The 12607-nt window shown below is 42.8% G+C and overlaps 1 protein-coding gene and 2 long non-coding RNA genes across 4 annotated transcripts in view; 1 reads left to right on the forward strand and 2 right to left on the reverse strand.

The window, feature by feature from the left end:
- The window catches only part of LOC124292890, a 25947-nt gene continuing 13340 nt past the window's right edge, over window positions 1-12607 (reverse strand). Inside the window, exons 2-3 of the long non-coding RNA XR_006902838.1 lie at window positions 5127-5131; window positions 1-519 (exon numbers count right to left, since the gene is read on the reverse strand). This is a non-coding gene — a long non-coding RNA (uncharacterized LOC124292890). The remainder of the gene's footprint in view (window positions 520-5126; window positions 5132-12607) is intronic.
- LOC107218414 (actin-5C) lies at window positions 134-4076 on the reverse strand. The gene is made up of 2 exons (XM_046731391.1): window positions 3945-4076; window positions 134-2507 (listed from the first exon to the last, which is right to left on the reverse strand). Exon 2 carries the CDS (start codon window positions 2483-2485, stop codon window positions 1355-1357), a length of 1131 nt encoding a protein of 376 aa, XP_046587347.1. The 5' UTR covers window positions 2486-2507; window positions 3945-4076; the 3' UTR covers window positions 134-1354.
- The window catches only part of LOC124292891, a 23072-nt gene continuing 16703 nt past the window's right edge, over window positions 6239-12607 (forward strand). For both annotated transcript variants that reach the window (XR_006902839.1, XR_006902840.1), the window contains exons 1-2: window positions 6239-6365; window positions 6998-7176. This is a non-coding gene — a long non-coding RNA (uncharacterized LOC124292891). The remainder of the gene's footprint in view (window positions 6366-6997; window positions 7177-12607) is intronic.

The following is a 12607-nucleotide window of genomic DNA, read 5'->3' on the forward strand; positions in this document are numbered from 1 at the left end:
TTAAATTTTTTTAAGATTTTTATTTTATAATCCCATAAGTCTAAAGTAGTCTTCTTAAGTTTGTGTACGTGAGTGGTCTTGCACAATATAATGGGAATAAATTATAATACTTTGGCTAGTGTTTAATAATCACTTTGGCAGGATCCCGCCCACTAAGGCAAGAAACCGTCTTTAAGTTTTCTTTTTTGTTTTTTTTTCTCTTTTTTTTGTAAGAAAGAACATTGAAATGATGTTCGTACAATGATGGAAAAATTTTCATCTGAAAAATTTGCGTTGTCCTACAGTATTACAAAATTGTTACGCCTTTCATTCGTTTCTATTCTCATTTTATTATAATATTAAATATTACGAAAAGTAGTATTTTTGCATTTTTTTCGTTTTTCTTCTTTTTATATCAATATCTTACAAATTGTCGAATCAACACAATGTATCAAGCTTGCAGGTTTAATGTTTTGAGCGAGCATGTGGGATATATTTTACTTTGGGCCGGCGGTCTCTCCTTACAAGAGTCTTTCAATCCTTTCTTTAATTAATAATTAATAACAGTAATAATTAAAAAATAAGATAGAGGCCTGCCTGCCCGGAATGATGCGCCCTCTAAGTCAACAGAAATATCATATATTTAAATACAAGAGCAGAGTAATCATAGTTGTGGTATATTCGTACCAGTGTTTTCTATCGGTTTGTAGAATAAAAATAAGGCAACTTTCCAATGGAGTCTATTCCCCGTTAAAAATTTGCACTCACTCCATCTACAAGTTCAGCTTGTACAATATGACTAATATCATACTCATACTCATACTCATGAAGAAGATGTTGATAATAGAAATGCTTGTATAGAATGCGGCGGAGAAAAAAATAATAATACAATTAAATTTCGCGAATAAAAAATATCGCAATGAAAAATATAATATGCAGTGAATGTTAGGTACACACTACCATAGGCTAGTATGTTATTTTTGATATATAATACAACTGGGAGTAGGGGAATGAGGAGAAAAGGGGCATCAGGGGAGAAGGGGTTCAGGGGTAAGGTATAGGAGCACTTTAAGATATAATGGTGTCTAGTTAAATGATGAAAAATGAGTAGAGCAAGGATCTTTAAGGAGCCTCCAAGGATGTAGTCTTCTCTCAATTAATCCACTTGATCCAATATAAAGGAAAAACCTTGTATCAGATGAAACGCAAATATATACCATTGATCGATCGCGGTGTTGTCCAGCACACATGGTTGTAAAGAGACTCATAGAAGTTGGCGGTGTTGTTCTTTGTCTTTCTATCTTTGTTTTTTTTTCTTTTCTTTTTCGTGTGGTGATAGCGAAGATGTGGGTAAATGACTATCAGTATAATGCGCTTAGAAGCACTTCCTGTGGACAATGGATGGGCCGGATTCGTCGTACTCCTGTTTGGAGATCCACATCTGCTGGAAGGTGGAAAGCGATGCAAGAATAGATCCACCGATCCATACGGAGTATTTCCTCTCTGGTGGTGCGATGATCTTGATCTTCATGGTCGAAGGTGCAAGGGCGGTGATCTCTTTCTGCATTCTGTCGGCAATTCCTGGGTACATGGTAGTACCACCAGACAGTACAGTGTTGGCGTACAGGTCCTTACGGATGTCGACGTCGCACTTCATGATCGAGTTGTAGGTGGTCTCATGGATACCGCAAGCTTCCATTCCCAAGAATGAAGGCTGGAAGAGAGCCTCGGGGCAACGGAATCTCTCGTTTCCAATGGTGATGACCTGGCCGTCAGGAAGTTCGTAGCTCTTCTCCAATGAGGAAGACGAAGCAGCGGTTGCCATTTCTTGTTCAAAGTCAAGGGCGACGTAGCAGAGTTTCTCCTTGATGTCACGGACGATTTCACGCTCAGCGGTGGTAGTGAACGAGTATCCCCTCTCGGTCAGGATCTTCATGAGGTAGTCGGTCAAGTCACGACCAGCCAAGTCAAGACGCAGGATAGCGTGGGGAAGAGCATACCCTTCGTAGATGGGGACAGTGTGGGAAACACCATCTCCAGAGTCAAGCACAATACCGGTGGTACGACCAGAAGCGTACAGGGAGAGCACGGCCTGGATGGCGACGTACATAGCAGGCGTGTTGAATGTCTCAAACATGATTTGGGTCATCTTTTCCCTGTTAGCTTTCGGGTTCAATGGAGCTTCAGTGAGCAGGACTGGGTGCTCTTCTGGGGCGACACGAAGTTCATTATAGAAGGTGTGATGCCAGATCTTCTCCATATCGTCCCAGTTGGTGACAATACCGTGTTCAATGGGGTATTTCAGAGTGAGAATACCTCTCTTTGACTGGGCCTCATCACCTACATAACTGTCCTTCTGACCCATGCCAACCATCACACCCTGATGACGAGGGCGTCCAACGATCGACGGGAAGACGGCACGGGGCGCGTCATCACCGGCAAAACCGGCCTTGCACATACCGGATCCATTGTCAACTACGAGTGCAGCAACTTCCTCGTCACACATGTTTAGTCTGTTGTGGGGTTAGCTGTAATACAAAAAAAAAGAACCGTCAATTAAAAACCCCCCTTTCATTTGGGCATGTATCGATTTAAATTCAGGATATTCAATCTATTATCTCTATAAACCAAGACACTAAACAGTGTCTTCAGATTTCCATGAACATACTCGATCAACAACCACACGAGCAATAATATTCAATCTATCAAAGGTGTGTCAATTAAAAAAAATGATTTGTAAAATTCCAGAAGCCCAGAATCAAATTTCAGAATAATTTTAGGATCTGACTACATCGCAGTTAATTGTAACCTGGTAAAAAAAAAAATATTCGTTGATGTTTAAATAAGTTCGAATGACCAGTAATTCAAATTTCAAATCGAACACGAAAATCTTGTCACGTGATTAACCGATTTACAAAATGGCTGCCAATTCGAATGTTCACGCCACCCGGCTGTCCGTTGGCGGAGCGTAGATTACTTCAATCGAATAATTTTTCGTGGATAAAATTTTTAACGACGTCGCGTTATCCGACAATTATTCGTAGTAATACGAGGAATAATTCCGAAAAACCTGAACAAGCATTCTTTTATAAATAACTTCGGTGATGCTTCAAAGTGACAAGCGCCATAACGCGTATTCTGCCCCGCCCAAACCAGGCAAGTAATACGGCGAGAACGATCGATAGAACGGGTAGCAGATTTCTTTACCAAAGAAAAAACCGATCACGGAAATGATTTTTTTCACAACGGATAAGTACGTAACAAAAATGAGCAGATTATAAAGTGGTAACTCGTAAGAGAAAAACTTTTGGGCCGGTGTGTCTGATGGGAGGATTTGACAAACTGTACTGCAGAGTAAAAAGTAACGAACATTGATAACGAATTGAGTGAGAAATAAGTGAAATTACAACCGAATAATTCAATTTGCTAATTTTCATCCGGTATAAATCACTTTTTCAATCAAATCAAGTCAATGCAAAAACCGGCTTCGAGCCGGCCGACGAAACGCACGGTAAAGTCTCGGCAGGCACGTATAACAAACTTCGTACGCACAATTATGCAAAATCGCGAATATTCGAACGTGGGACGGAAGTCTGTCACAGAACACACCAAATATGGACACGTATCTCTTCGAAACACACCCACTTCGAAGTCGCAGAGGTAAATTAAAATACGTTCATACTATACAGGTATGCATATATTTTTCCAGCAAAACTGCCCACGCACTGTTACCGAGTATCCTACTAGCCCGTAAATAGATATATATTCTCTCACTGATATTTCGAGTTAAACTCCTAGCAATGAACGAAGGAACGAACGAACTTTTCCGAATAATTAAAACGAAGAAAATTTTCAATACGAGCGTAAATGATATTCGTACGTGTTTTTTTTTTTTCTTTTCTAATTCTCGATTCGTTTCGTCGGCGCGTTTGTATTTAATTCCACTTTTAAATAATAAAACTTACGCTTTCGTGTAAAAAAATATGTACAAGTTAGGAGGGTGTCGGCTCACTACAGACTACCGCACTGTTGACCAATCTAGCACCAAACACAGAATGTAGCCGATAGGCGAATTGCAGTGTATTATATGAACAGGAGCGTATAGAAGACCCCCCACCAGTCGCCACCCCGCCAATAAGGACATGGCACCCTCGGCCAATCCCGGCTTTCTTTACCATATATGGTAGTACTCTGCCACGGAGGGGCTTCCCCGCTCTGCCCCTCGAACCGCCCCGCCAAGGAGCAGCTCGCTGGCGCATCTTCCGAACATTCCGCTCACCGAAATCCCTCCCCCTCTTCCTTCGCCGCGTTTTCCAGCGACCCATCCTAGCCGTTCGCATTTTCCCCGAACCCAATGTCAATGAATTTTTTCTCTATCCCTCTCCCGACTAGCTCTTCTTATGGTACGAAATACGTAGTTGTTGTCCATTATTTCCGGTATTTGTACAATTGAACAATTTTTCGTGGAATATTTAAACACCCGAGTATGGGAGGAGGTGGGTGGATCGGTTGGTCGGTCGGTAGGTACCTGTCAAAACACCGTAACCGCTGTCAGAGTACGCGACACGTGTGCAGGAGAGACTCAATCAGTATCACGTGGAAAAGGGATCAGATCGTTTGCGACCCGCAGTTTTAAATCCACCGATTTTCTTTCACGTCACTTGCAGTTGTATTCTGCAGTATAAATTCTATCCGCGGGTAGATACCACGCTTTTCTAGATATTTTACTGTTATACGAAATGGTAACTATAGTTCGAATTATATTCTCGATTATTCGCTGATCTTTTCGGTACATAAGTTGCGTGAAAGCATTTATTTCAGCAACGAATACTCTGCTCGTGAAATTTTCTCATCCCGTTTTTGTCTCTCTTTATTTCACACTCTGGGGTTCCTAATTTTGAGATTGGTCTAGAATGTGTAATTTCGAACGAATTTTCGGTTGGAAAGAACAAACATTCGAGATACAAATATTAAGGGTCTATATACCGCATTATACACTCATATATAAATGATCATACACTCATTTTCTATAGATAAACATTTGGCGCAATACGGAGTACAAATTTACGGAGTACATGCGTATCGTAATATCGAAACTAGAGTTTGCCATAACCTCAAAACCGGGGTATCGAGAAGTGCGAATCGACAGATCCTTTCGACGTTTTTTACACGCTACGTGACGAGAGGTGGACATTACAACAGGCTATTAGTCCGACATACTTTGCATGCGTGTTCTGATCACCAGGTTGCCAGAACCGAACGGCTACGCGTTGGACGAAGAACTTCCGGTGAACTATTAGATATAGTTTAATTCGGTGAGACCGGCATTGAGAAGCAGGCTATTTACAGAGTAAATCTTAAAATAAACGTGGGGCAAGTGGGCTGTCTAGATATCTGGCGGTAGGTTAGTGCTTCTAACGTCACCGGCAGCGTCGACGAAGTCGTCGCCGTAAGGTTAAAAATAGCTCATGCGGTTTAAAAGCTCGCCGGACCACCTGTAAACGAGGAATTAAACCACCGAGCGACGAGGCAACCTGTTAGACTGCTCGGGATATTCGTATTCTCGAAATGATCGTGCCCCGTATAACGAAATTTCTAAGAATAAAATTCACAAACGTAGAATATTATCGGTTAGGGAGAGAGCAACGCCCTGCCAAGATGGCGGCCGGAGCCGGCATTTAGTGCTGGGTTTTGATAAATTTGCCGATAATTCTGACAGTTCGCTGCCAAATACGCCGGTCTCAGCGAAATCGTTCAGTCTATTGATAGTTTCGTTGACCCCGGTAGGCTCAACTTGTTTTTACCACCGTTAGAATAAAATAATTTACTCACCTTGAAGAGACAGAGAAACGTCACACGTGCGATCAACACTGGAAATATGGCGTGAGTGAGGGACGCCGACCACTGAGGAAAATCGTGCCTCGGCCAAGTAGACTCGTCCAAAGGTGTGGCAGCTGCCGATCTCCGGTATAAGTTGCCCTGGAATTCTCTGTCAAGGAGTGAAAATTCGCTACCGACGGTTCGCGGGCTAATCATTTAGCGGAAATCGCTCTTTCTCGGCTCATTTGTTATCCAACAAACCCATCTTTTTCATGTTTTAGACCTTTGCACGGCCTGCCCGACTCCCCTCGGCAGCCGCAATAGAATCGTCCGAGTTCCCCCACCAGCCTGATCAACAGCCCTTGCCATATATGGGCATAAAACGAATGGAGCCGTCCGATTGGTCCGCGCGCCGACTGACGGCTAGGTTCTCCAAATGTCGGTTTAAAGTGTACGATACTCGAACCGTAGCCTAGCGTATACCATACAACGCACAGCATACCTATAGATCGGTATAGTTCGGCCTGCGGCCTGACTAACGGTTGACGAAATGTTATCGAGCGTGTGTAAGTGTCATGCTTTAAATACGTATGTATGTACGAGGATTGAAGCGACCTTGTAACCTGGGTCTCTCCTGACGTAACATGCCCGATATTCGATGTTACATTGTCCGATAATTTCGTTTTTTCTTTTCGAGATTTTTTGTTTTTTGTCTCGTTCCCTTCCTTATTCAGAAATCAATTTATCGACAGACTCTCAATTGCCCGCGAAGCTTTGAGAGCGAACGAGACAATTTGCATTCGAATGATACCTGTTTGCCCGATCCGTATTTTTCTCATTCCCCGGCTTTTCGTGTCGGAACGTTAAATACGCGCGGGGATATGCGGTGCTACATGATAATCATCCATTAGGTATGAAATTTTCAACACGGTTTTCTTATGCTTGTTTGTTGCAAATTCCGTTCGCACTTTTCGTCTCGCTTCATGTGTATCATACGTTTTACACGTACGTGCGATACACACATGCGCGTCAAATATTGGTGTATCAGCAGCATTCGAACGGCTCTCTCAGCAAGCCTCGAACCGAGTAACGGTCGCGCGTTCGAATAATCTTTCTTAAACCGCCTGACCGAATATTAGACGAAAAATATGTGTAACACGTGCTAGAATGGATTATAAACTCGATTTTTTATTTATAGTTATTGGGACGCACGACAGCTCCCTTTGAGAGGTTTCTTTTCTCGAAAGTTCTCCCCAACGGACGCCGACACCCGACAACACCACCTGTAATATGTATGTGCTCGAGACAATGAAGGAAATATCCATTCGTCGTTGCGTACAATGCGTAAAATATACGTAATACGTTGCATTTTACAAGGTATGCGAAATTAGTAATAATTTTCATTTCGAACAAAGAATGCATTGCGAATCATAATACTTGAAATATGCGTACGTGGGTAAAGGGGGGGATTCTACCAACCGGACAAGAAGTTTGAAACGAGGCATCATCGTACGATCGTTATACACGCATGTTGTTTGTTATCTCTACAAGTATGCACAAACTCATGTACGCGATATAAGCATAATTTGCAGCGACGGTTCAATAAAAAAAAAAAAGATAACAAAACAAACTATAAAAAAAAACAAAAACAACATAATATTATCGAGGAAAAACAAATACGAAAGCATTAAACGTGGAGCTGAATACGTTCCTCTCTTTTTACCATGCAGTGCATAACTCTATTATCGCCGCATGCAGAAAGTATAACAACGATAACTTAAACAATCGGTTGCCGCGTAGTTGTTAATTTATACAAAAGCTTTCCGCGAGTATGCAGTGCGTTTAATCGCTGCGGTTTGCGAAAAGCATTCAACGGTGTTATCGATCGATAACCGTACACCGTACTGACTATTCGAACTGCTGCAGCCGGTATGTCTGACAGTGTAATACATTATCCTACGTATAATATTACTCGAAAAAACAGTCGACGGTAGATACGCCGTCGCACCGTGACGACTATTTTCTCAAAAATATCTGCGAGAAGGCTAAAAGAGTATTCACCCAGTTAATTACTCGCCGTCTAGAACGCGCATCGCTCTTCTCTCTCTCTCTCTCTCACTCTGACTCTCTTTCTATACCTCTTTCTCGAGGTGGCCAAGCTAAATATAGATTCAAGGGCGCCTACGCCACGGCCATAGGGCACTGCAGTAGGATACTACAACGTCACGTCTCGTAGGGTCGATCATAGCGGCTCTGCTGCAGTCACACGGGCGTCCTGTCAGCCTCCTTGTCGCGTGCTTGTGGGGTTACCGTATCTCCGTGTGTTGGTCCTGCACCTCTGCCTGCATGTGAATGCGAATGCAGCCCCCCGTATCTCTAAATCGATACGCATGCGGTGCGTTGCGTATAGTGGCAGACGGCGGCGGGTGGCCACGTGGCGAGGAAAACTTCAGAGAGCAGACTTCTGAGTTTTATTTCTTCGCGGACGATCGTTATCAACCTCGGAAAATCGTGCGATGCTTTGTCGGACGATATAATTTTGCATGACTGATTTAATACCATAAAAGGAGCAGTAACTGGTCTCTTTATTTACTTTATTTTTTTTATATGGATTATTCATTTCTGGTTTACAGATACGTTTCAATGTACAACTGCAGTCGGGATCGGAAAATAAATTTTAAAAACATGACTTATCTATTTCGAAGAATTTTTGGAAGATAATTATAATCGATGAGTATTAAGTACGATTTGCAATCAGAATTATTATGAGAATTATTATTCGAAGTTTTAACTTACTGTTAGAGAGTAGGAATGCTGTTGCTGAGAAATCGATGACGAATCCCTTCGTCGATAAACAAAAACTGATTAGGTACAGTGAGTCAATCGATTCGCTTCGGAGAATTCAAACTTCTGGATCAACGTTAATATACATATTGACTAATCAATTTTCGTTGACTGTAATATACATATAGGATGGTAATTACAATGCCTGCACCACGTGCTCAGATTGCCAATCGATTGAAGAATCGTTCGGCAATTAAAAAGTTCCGCATCATCCACGTATAGTATAACTGCAGCTGGTATAATAATTTAACTTAAGTTGGCTGGAAGACTTTCGTTCTCACATTATTGACGTTCGTGTATATCTGGGTATATTTTTCTATCTTCATTGGCGTCGGGGACAATGCATTTTCCAGCAGTTGGAGTCGTGTCCGTTGAACTTAGAGCGACCGAATCTCGGCGTGGGCACATACCGACTCACTATTGATTTCAATGCGGAGTCGCGACTACCACTACCTACCAATGTAATGGTGGTAGGTACGCCTTGTTGACTAATGGTCCAACTACGCTCCTGGATACTGGCAGAAAGGAGGCAGACAGACGGGTAGACAACCCGAATCGCCCGCCACGTCATTGCGCGTTCCGAAAACCCGAAGCCGAAGACCGTGCCTAGACAGCCCTCATGGAGGAAAGAAAAACGAAAGAATAAAGGCTGGAAATTCCCGGCGCAGCCCCTGATTCTGACTTATTTTTAAGTCGTGAAAACGGTGATAACCGCCATCTAGACCAAAAAAAGGTAGCTTTAAACGGAAAATCTTCTTTTCACGAGTGAAAGATAAGTTGGAATAAGGGGCTTGGCCTTGTAACTACGCAAAATTGAAAGAAAAAATGGAGCAATTAGCTCGTAGCAGCTGGCTCTAAATTTCGAGGGATTACTTTCACCGAGCTAAGACAGTTATGTTTAACAATATCGATGACTAATCGGTAACTTTCAGAGCACTTGCACTTCGCCGATCGTGCCAAGTACTGAATAATCCAGTAATTATTATGCCGAAGCTGACGCGTTGATCAGCCTTATACCTACACGATGCGCAAGTCCAGCCGGGGACCTTGACAGGGCCTTATTTGGGCCTCAAGGTTGATACGTCGGTGCAGGCCAATGGGTATTGAGGACAGTTATCTCACGCTGATAGCCCGTATTTGGAGCTATCCCGCTTTTATATGGACATAATATAAATTTTAGGCCTGGCTGGGCGAGGCGATCGCTCGGGATAATCAGGAGCTGTAAGCCTTTCGCATCAGCGATTCGACCGGTCGTTACGTAACGCGTTCGATAATTCCGATTCAGTTTTTCTCTGGATTTCTCTCTAGTTCATGTATTTACGTACACTATTCGCAACCTGGCGAGTCAATCTTTTCCTCGCGCTACCCATGCCATGCAATGTAACCGAGCCGGTGGCCGTTGACTTCGTCCGGTTAGTTGAATCATCATTTTTACAGTGTTGGTGGCCGGTCGTGCAGCGCCGGGGTAGAGCCGCCGTTTCACGCCCGACGGCACCGCCGATCATCGCGTGTCTCTATTATATCGAATATCGGGCTTTGCCTTAGGATTTCAGTACACGGAATTATATTCTACAGCGAAATACTGCAGAGAATCGAAGGAAAAGAAGAGAAAGACAACGAGACGGAGACAGAGAGAGATTAGAATAGATCGAATTAGATGGTTGAAATAAGCCAAAAGGCAAACTGGTGGTATTACAAATGGCAAATATGTAAAAACCAAGAAAAATAACGAGCATTCAAATGGTGGAATACGATAAATAAGTTATAACGAGTTGTATATAAAATTACTTTTTTAGGTAGCTACGCAGATCTATTTTAGAAGTACATAGAAATAAATGGTAAAATGAGTGAGCGAATGGCAACAAGTGAGTTGAATCCACTGATACATATAATAATGCGGGAAGATGTTGAAAAAGTAGAGAGTAGACGAGTGGTGTAATATGACGAAAGTATGGAGTGTGAGTGGTGAATTATTGAAAAAAGCTAGTTAAAAGCTAGGGAACGATGAAACCCCGACGAGTATGGCGTAACGTAACATCGGGTAGTAGCAGGAAAAGCCTAGACAACGGAGTCGATGCAGCTGAGCAACTGGTCGCAAGTAACTTGGCTGGTCTTCTCGTTCAAAGATAGAGAGAGGAAGAGAGTGAGAGCAGCACGGACTTTGTATAGTTAATTCCTGTACAGATACGCATCAAAGCAAGCGATTATTATCGCGTAGGTACGTACGTAGAAGCCATAGATGCTGGGTGATTTATAGACCCGTCATATACATAATTGCGAATTTTTATCGACGTGAAAAAATGAGGCGTTTATAAGCTTCAAATTCGCGTGACTTATACCCATATAACGTAAAGTGGTTCAGGTGAAATTTTGGATGTCGAATTCCGGCGAAGAACGCACGACGAAATTGGTGTTAATATCGGTGTCATTATAATTCGATCGGTTTCCAAGTTCGGAAAAATAATATTATTATTCGCCTTGTGACAATATCCGAGAGTACGATAATCGCTATATTTAGTCGCTCGTACGCGTGACCTCAGCATCGTAGTTATCGCTTACGCACTGCAGGCGCAGGTAGGTCATCATGACGCTCGGCCGATTCGGAAATCATCGATGATTCAAAACGAGCGCGGAGAGCAGCTCCCGCTGTATGCGTATTATTATAGGTGAGCATTTACACCGCGATTATAGTCGAGTAGCGCGACTGGAATTCTTCAAACGTTGAACATGCCGTATAGGATGGAATGCTGCCGTCACTGAGTGAGGTCACTGCAGCCCCCGGCTCGATCGGTTGCTTGGAAACTACCAAGAGCGATCCGAAGCTACACGTATTCTCCCACCCTGAGCATCGCCGCCCGCGTTAGTAACCGCCGTTGCAGAGCTAATCTCGCGTTCCTCCGACTACGGGACATCGGACCCTCGTTAGGAGTTCGTATTTTTTGGATCGATTTTTTTCTATAATTCAGGGTGATGACCACTGGTCAGGGAATTCTGGAAAACCTGGAAGCGTCATGGAATTCTGCAATTCTCGAATAGTCAGGGACTCGTTTACTATATACTTTTTTCATACAAACAAGTTCGACAGTTTTTTTAAGCTCTAGATAAATTAGATCGATTACCAATTTTCTTACCATCACCGGAACGTTCTCTTCAAAGTTTGAATATTTCGAAATACTACCTTACAAACGACTGTTCGCATCGGTTAAATTGGACAGTGAGACCCGACTTTTGTCAGAAAAAAAACTTTTCTCAATTCGGTATAACCAATTTATTCAAATTGTTCAGGGAAAATCATGATTTTTTTCTGGAAAATTTGGAAAAGTCGGAGAATTTTGTGATGTAGATTTAGTGGCCACCCTGTGACTATGCATGAGTAACGGAAAAACGGATGCGGAATAGATGTTTTGCGGTATGTGGGCATTTATAAGGGATATTCACTTCTTTTTTTTGGCCTTTCTTTTACTTTTTCTTGCTCATGAAGTAACTACCGAGTAATATAATACATTGCTACACGGTTATTGCCGCAGTTCCAGAGACTACCGATTAGATTCTTATCCGGCTTTTGTCAAGAACGGATTTTCCTTACGGGAAGCGCAGACATCGCACGACGCATGACCGGGAAACGGTGGTTTTATCGGTCGCACAAAACCGTAGTTTATCGTTAAACTCGAGACCCGGTATCGCGGAGCGAGTGAAAGTAATCTATGTATCCAGAGAAATTGTACTTCGGGTAACTGGTTTAATATACTCTCGGGTATGTAGGTACGTACTTTGCGCAGGCGGACAATGTGCTTGTAAAACGTGCCTGATAGCTGTTTTATACACAGCGATTAGGGTGTTAGGTACTTTCGGCAGTTTGACAGGCGGATGTGAGATTAAGCCAAGTGCCTTCGCCGTTTTTGTACGGAGGCAATTAATGTTATCTTCCTGCAGCTGCCACGGGACCGGCAGAAATCGGCACGAA

The sequence above is a fragment of the Neodiprion lecontei genome, chromosome 2 (assembly GCF_021901455.1).
Source record: "Neodiprion lecontei isolate iyNeoLeco1 chromosome 2, iyNeoLeco1.1, whole genome shotgun sequence".
NCBI lineage: Eukaryota > Metazoa > Arthropoda > Insecta > Hymenoptera > Diprionidae > Neodiprion > Neodiprion lecontei.

Coding starts and splice junctions, on each gene's coding strand:
- LOC107218414 (XM_046731391.1), bottom strand. CDS start 2,485: ATGTGTGACGAGGAAGTTGCTGCACTCGTAGTTGACAATGGATCCGGT.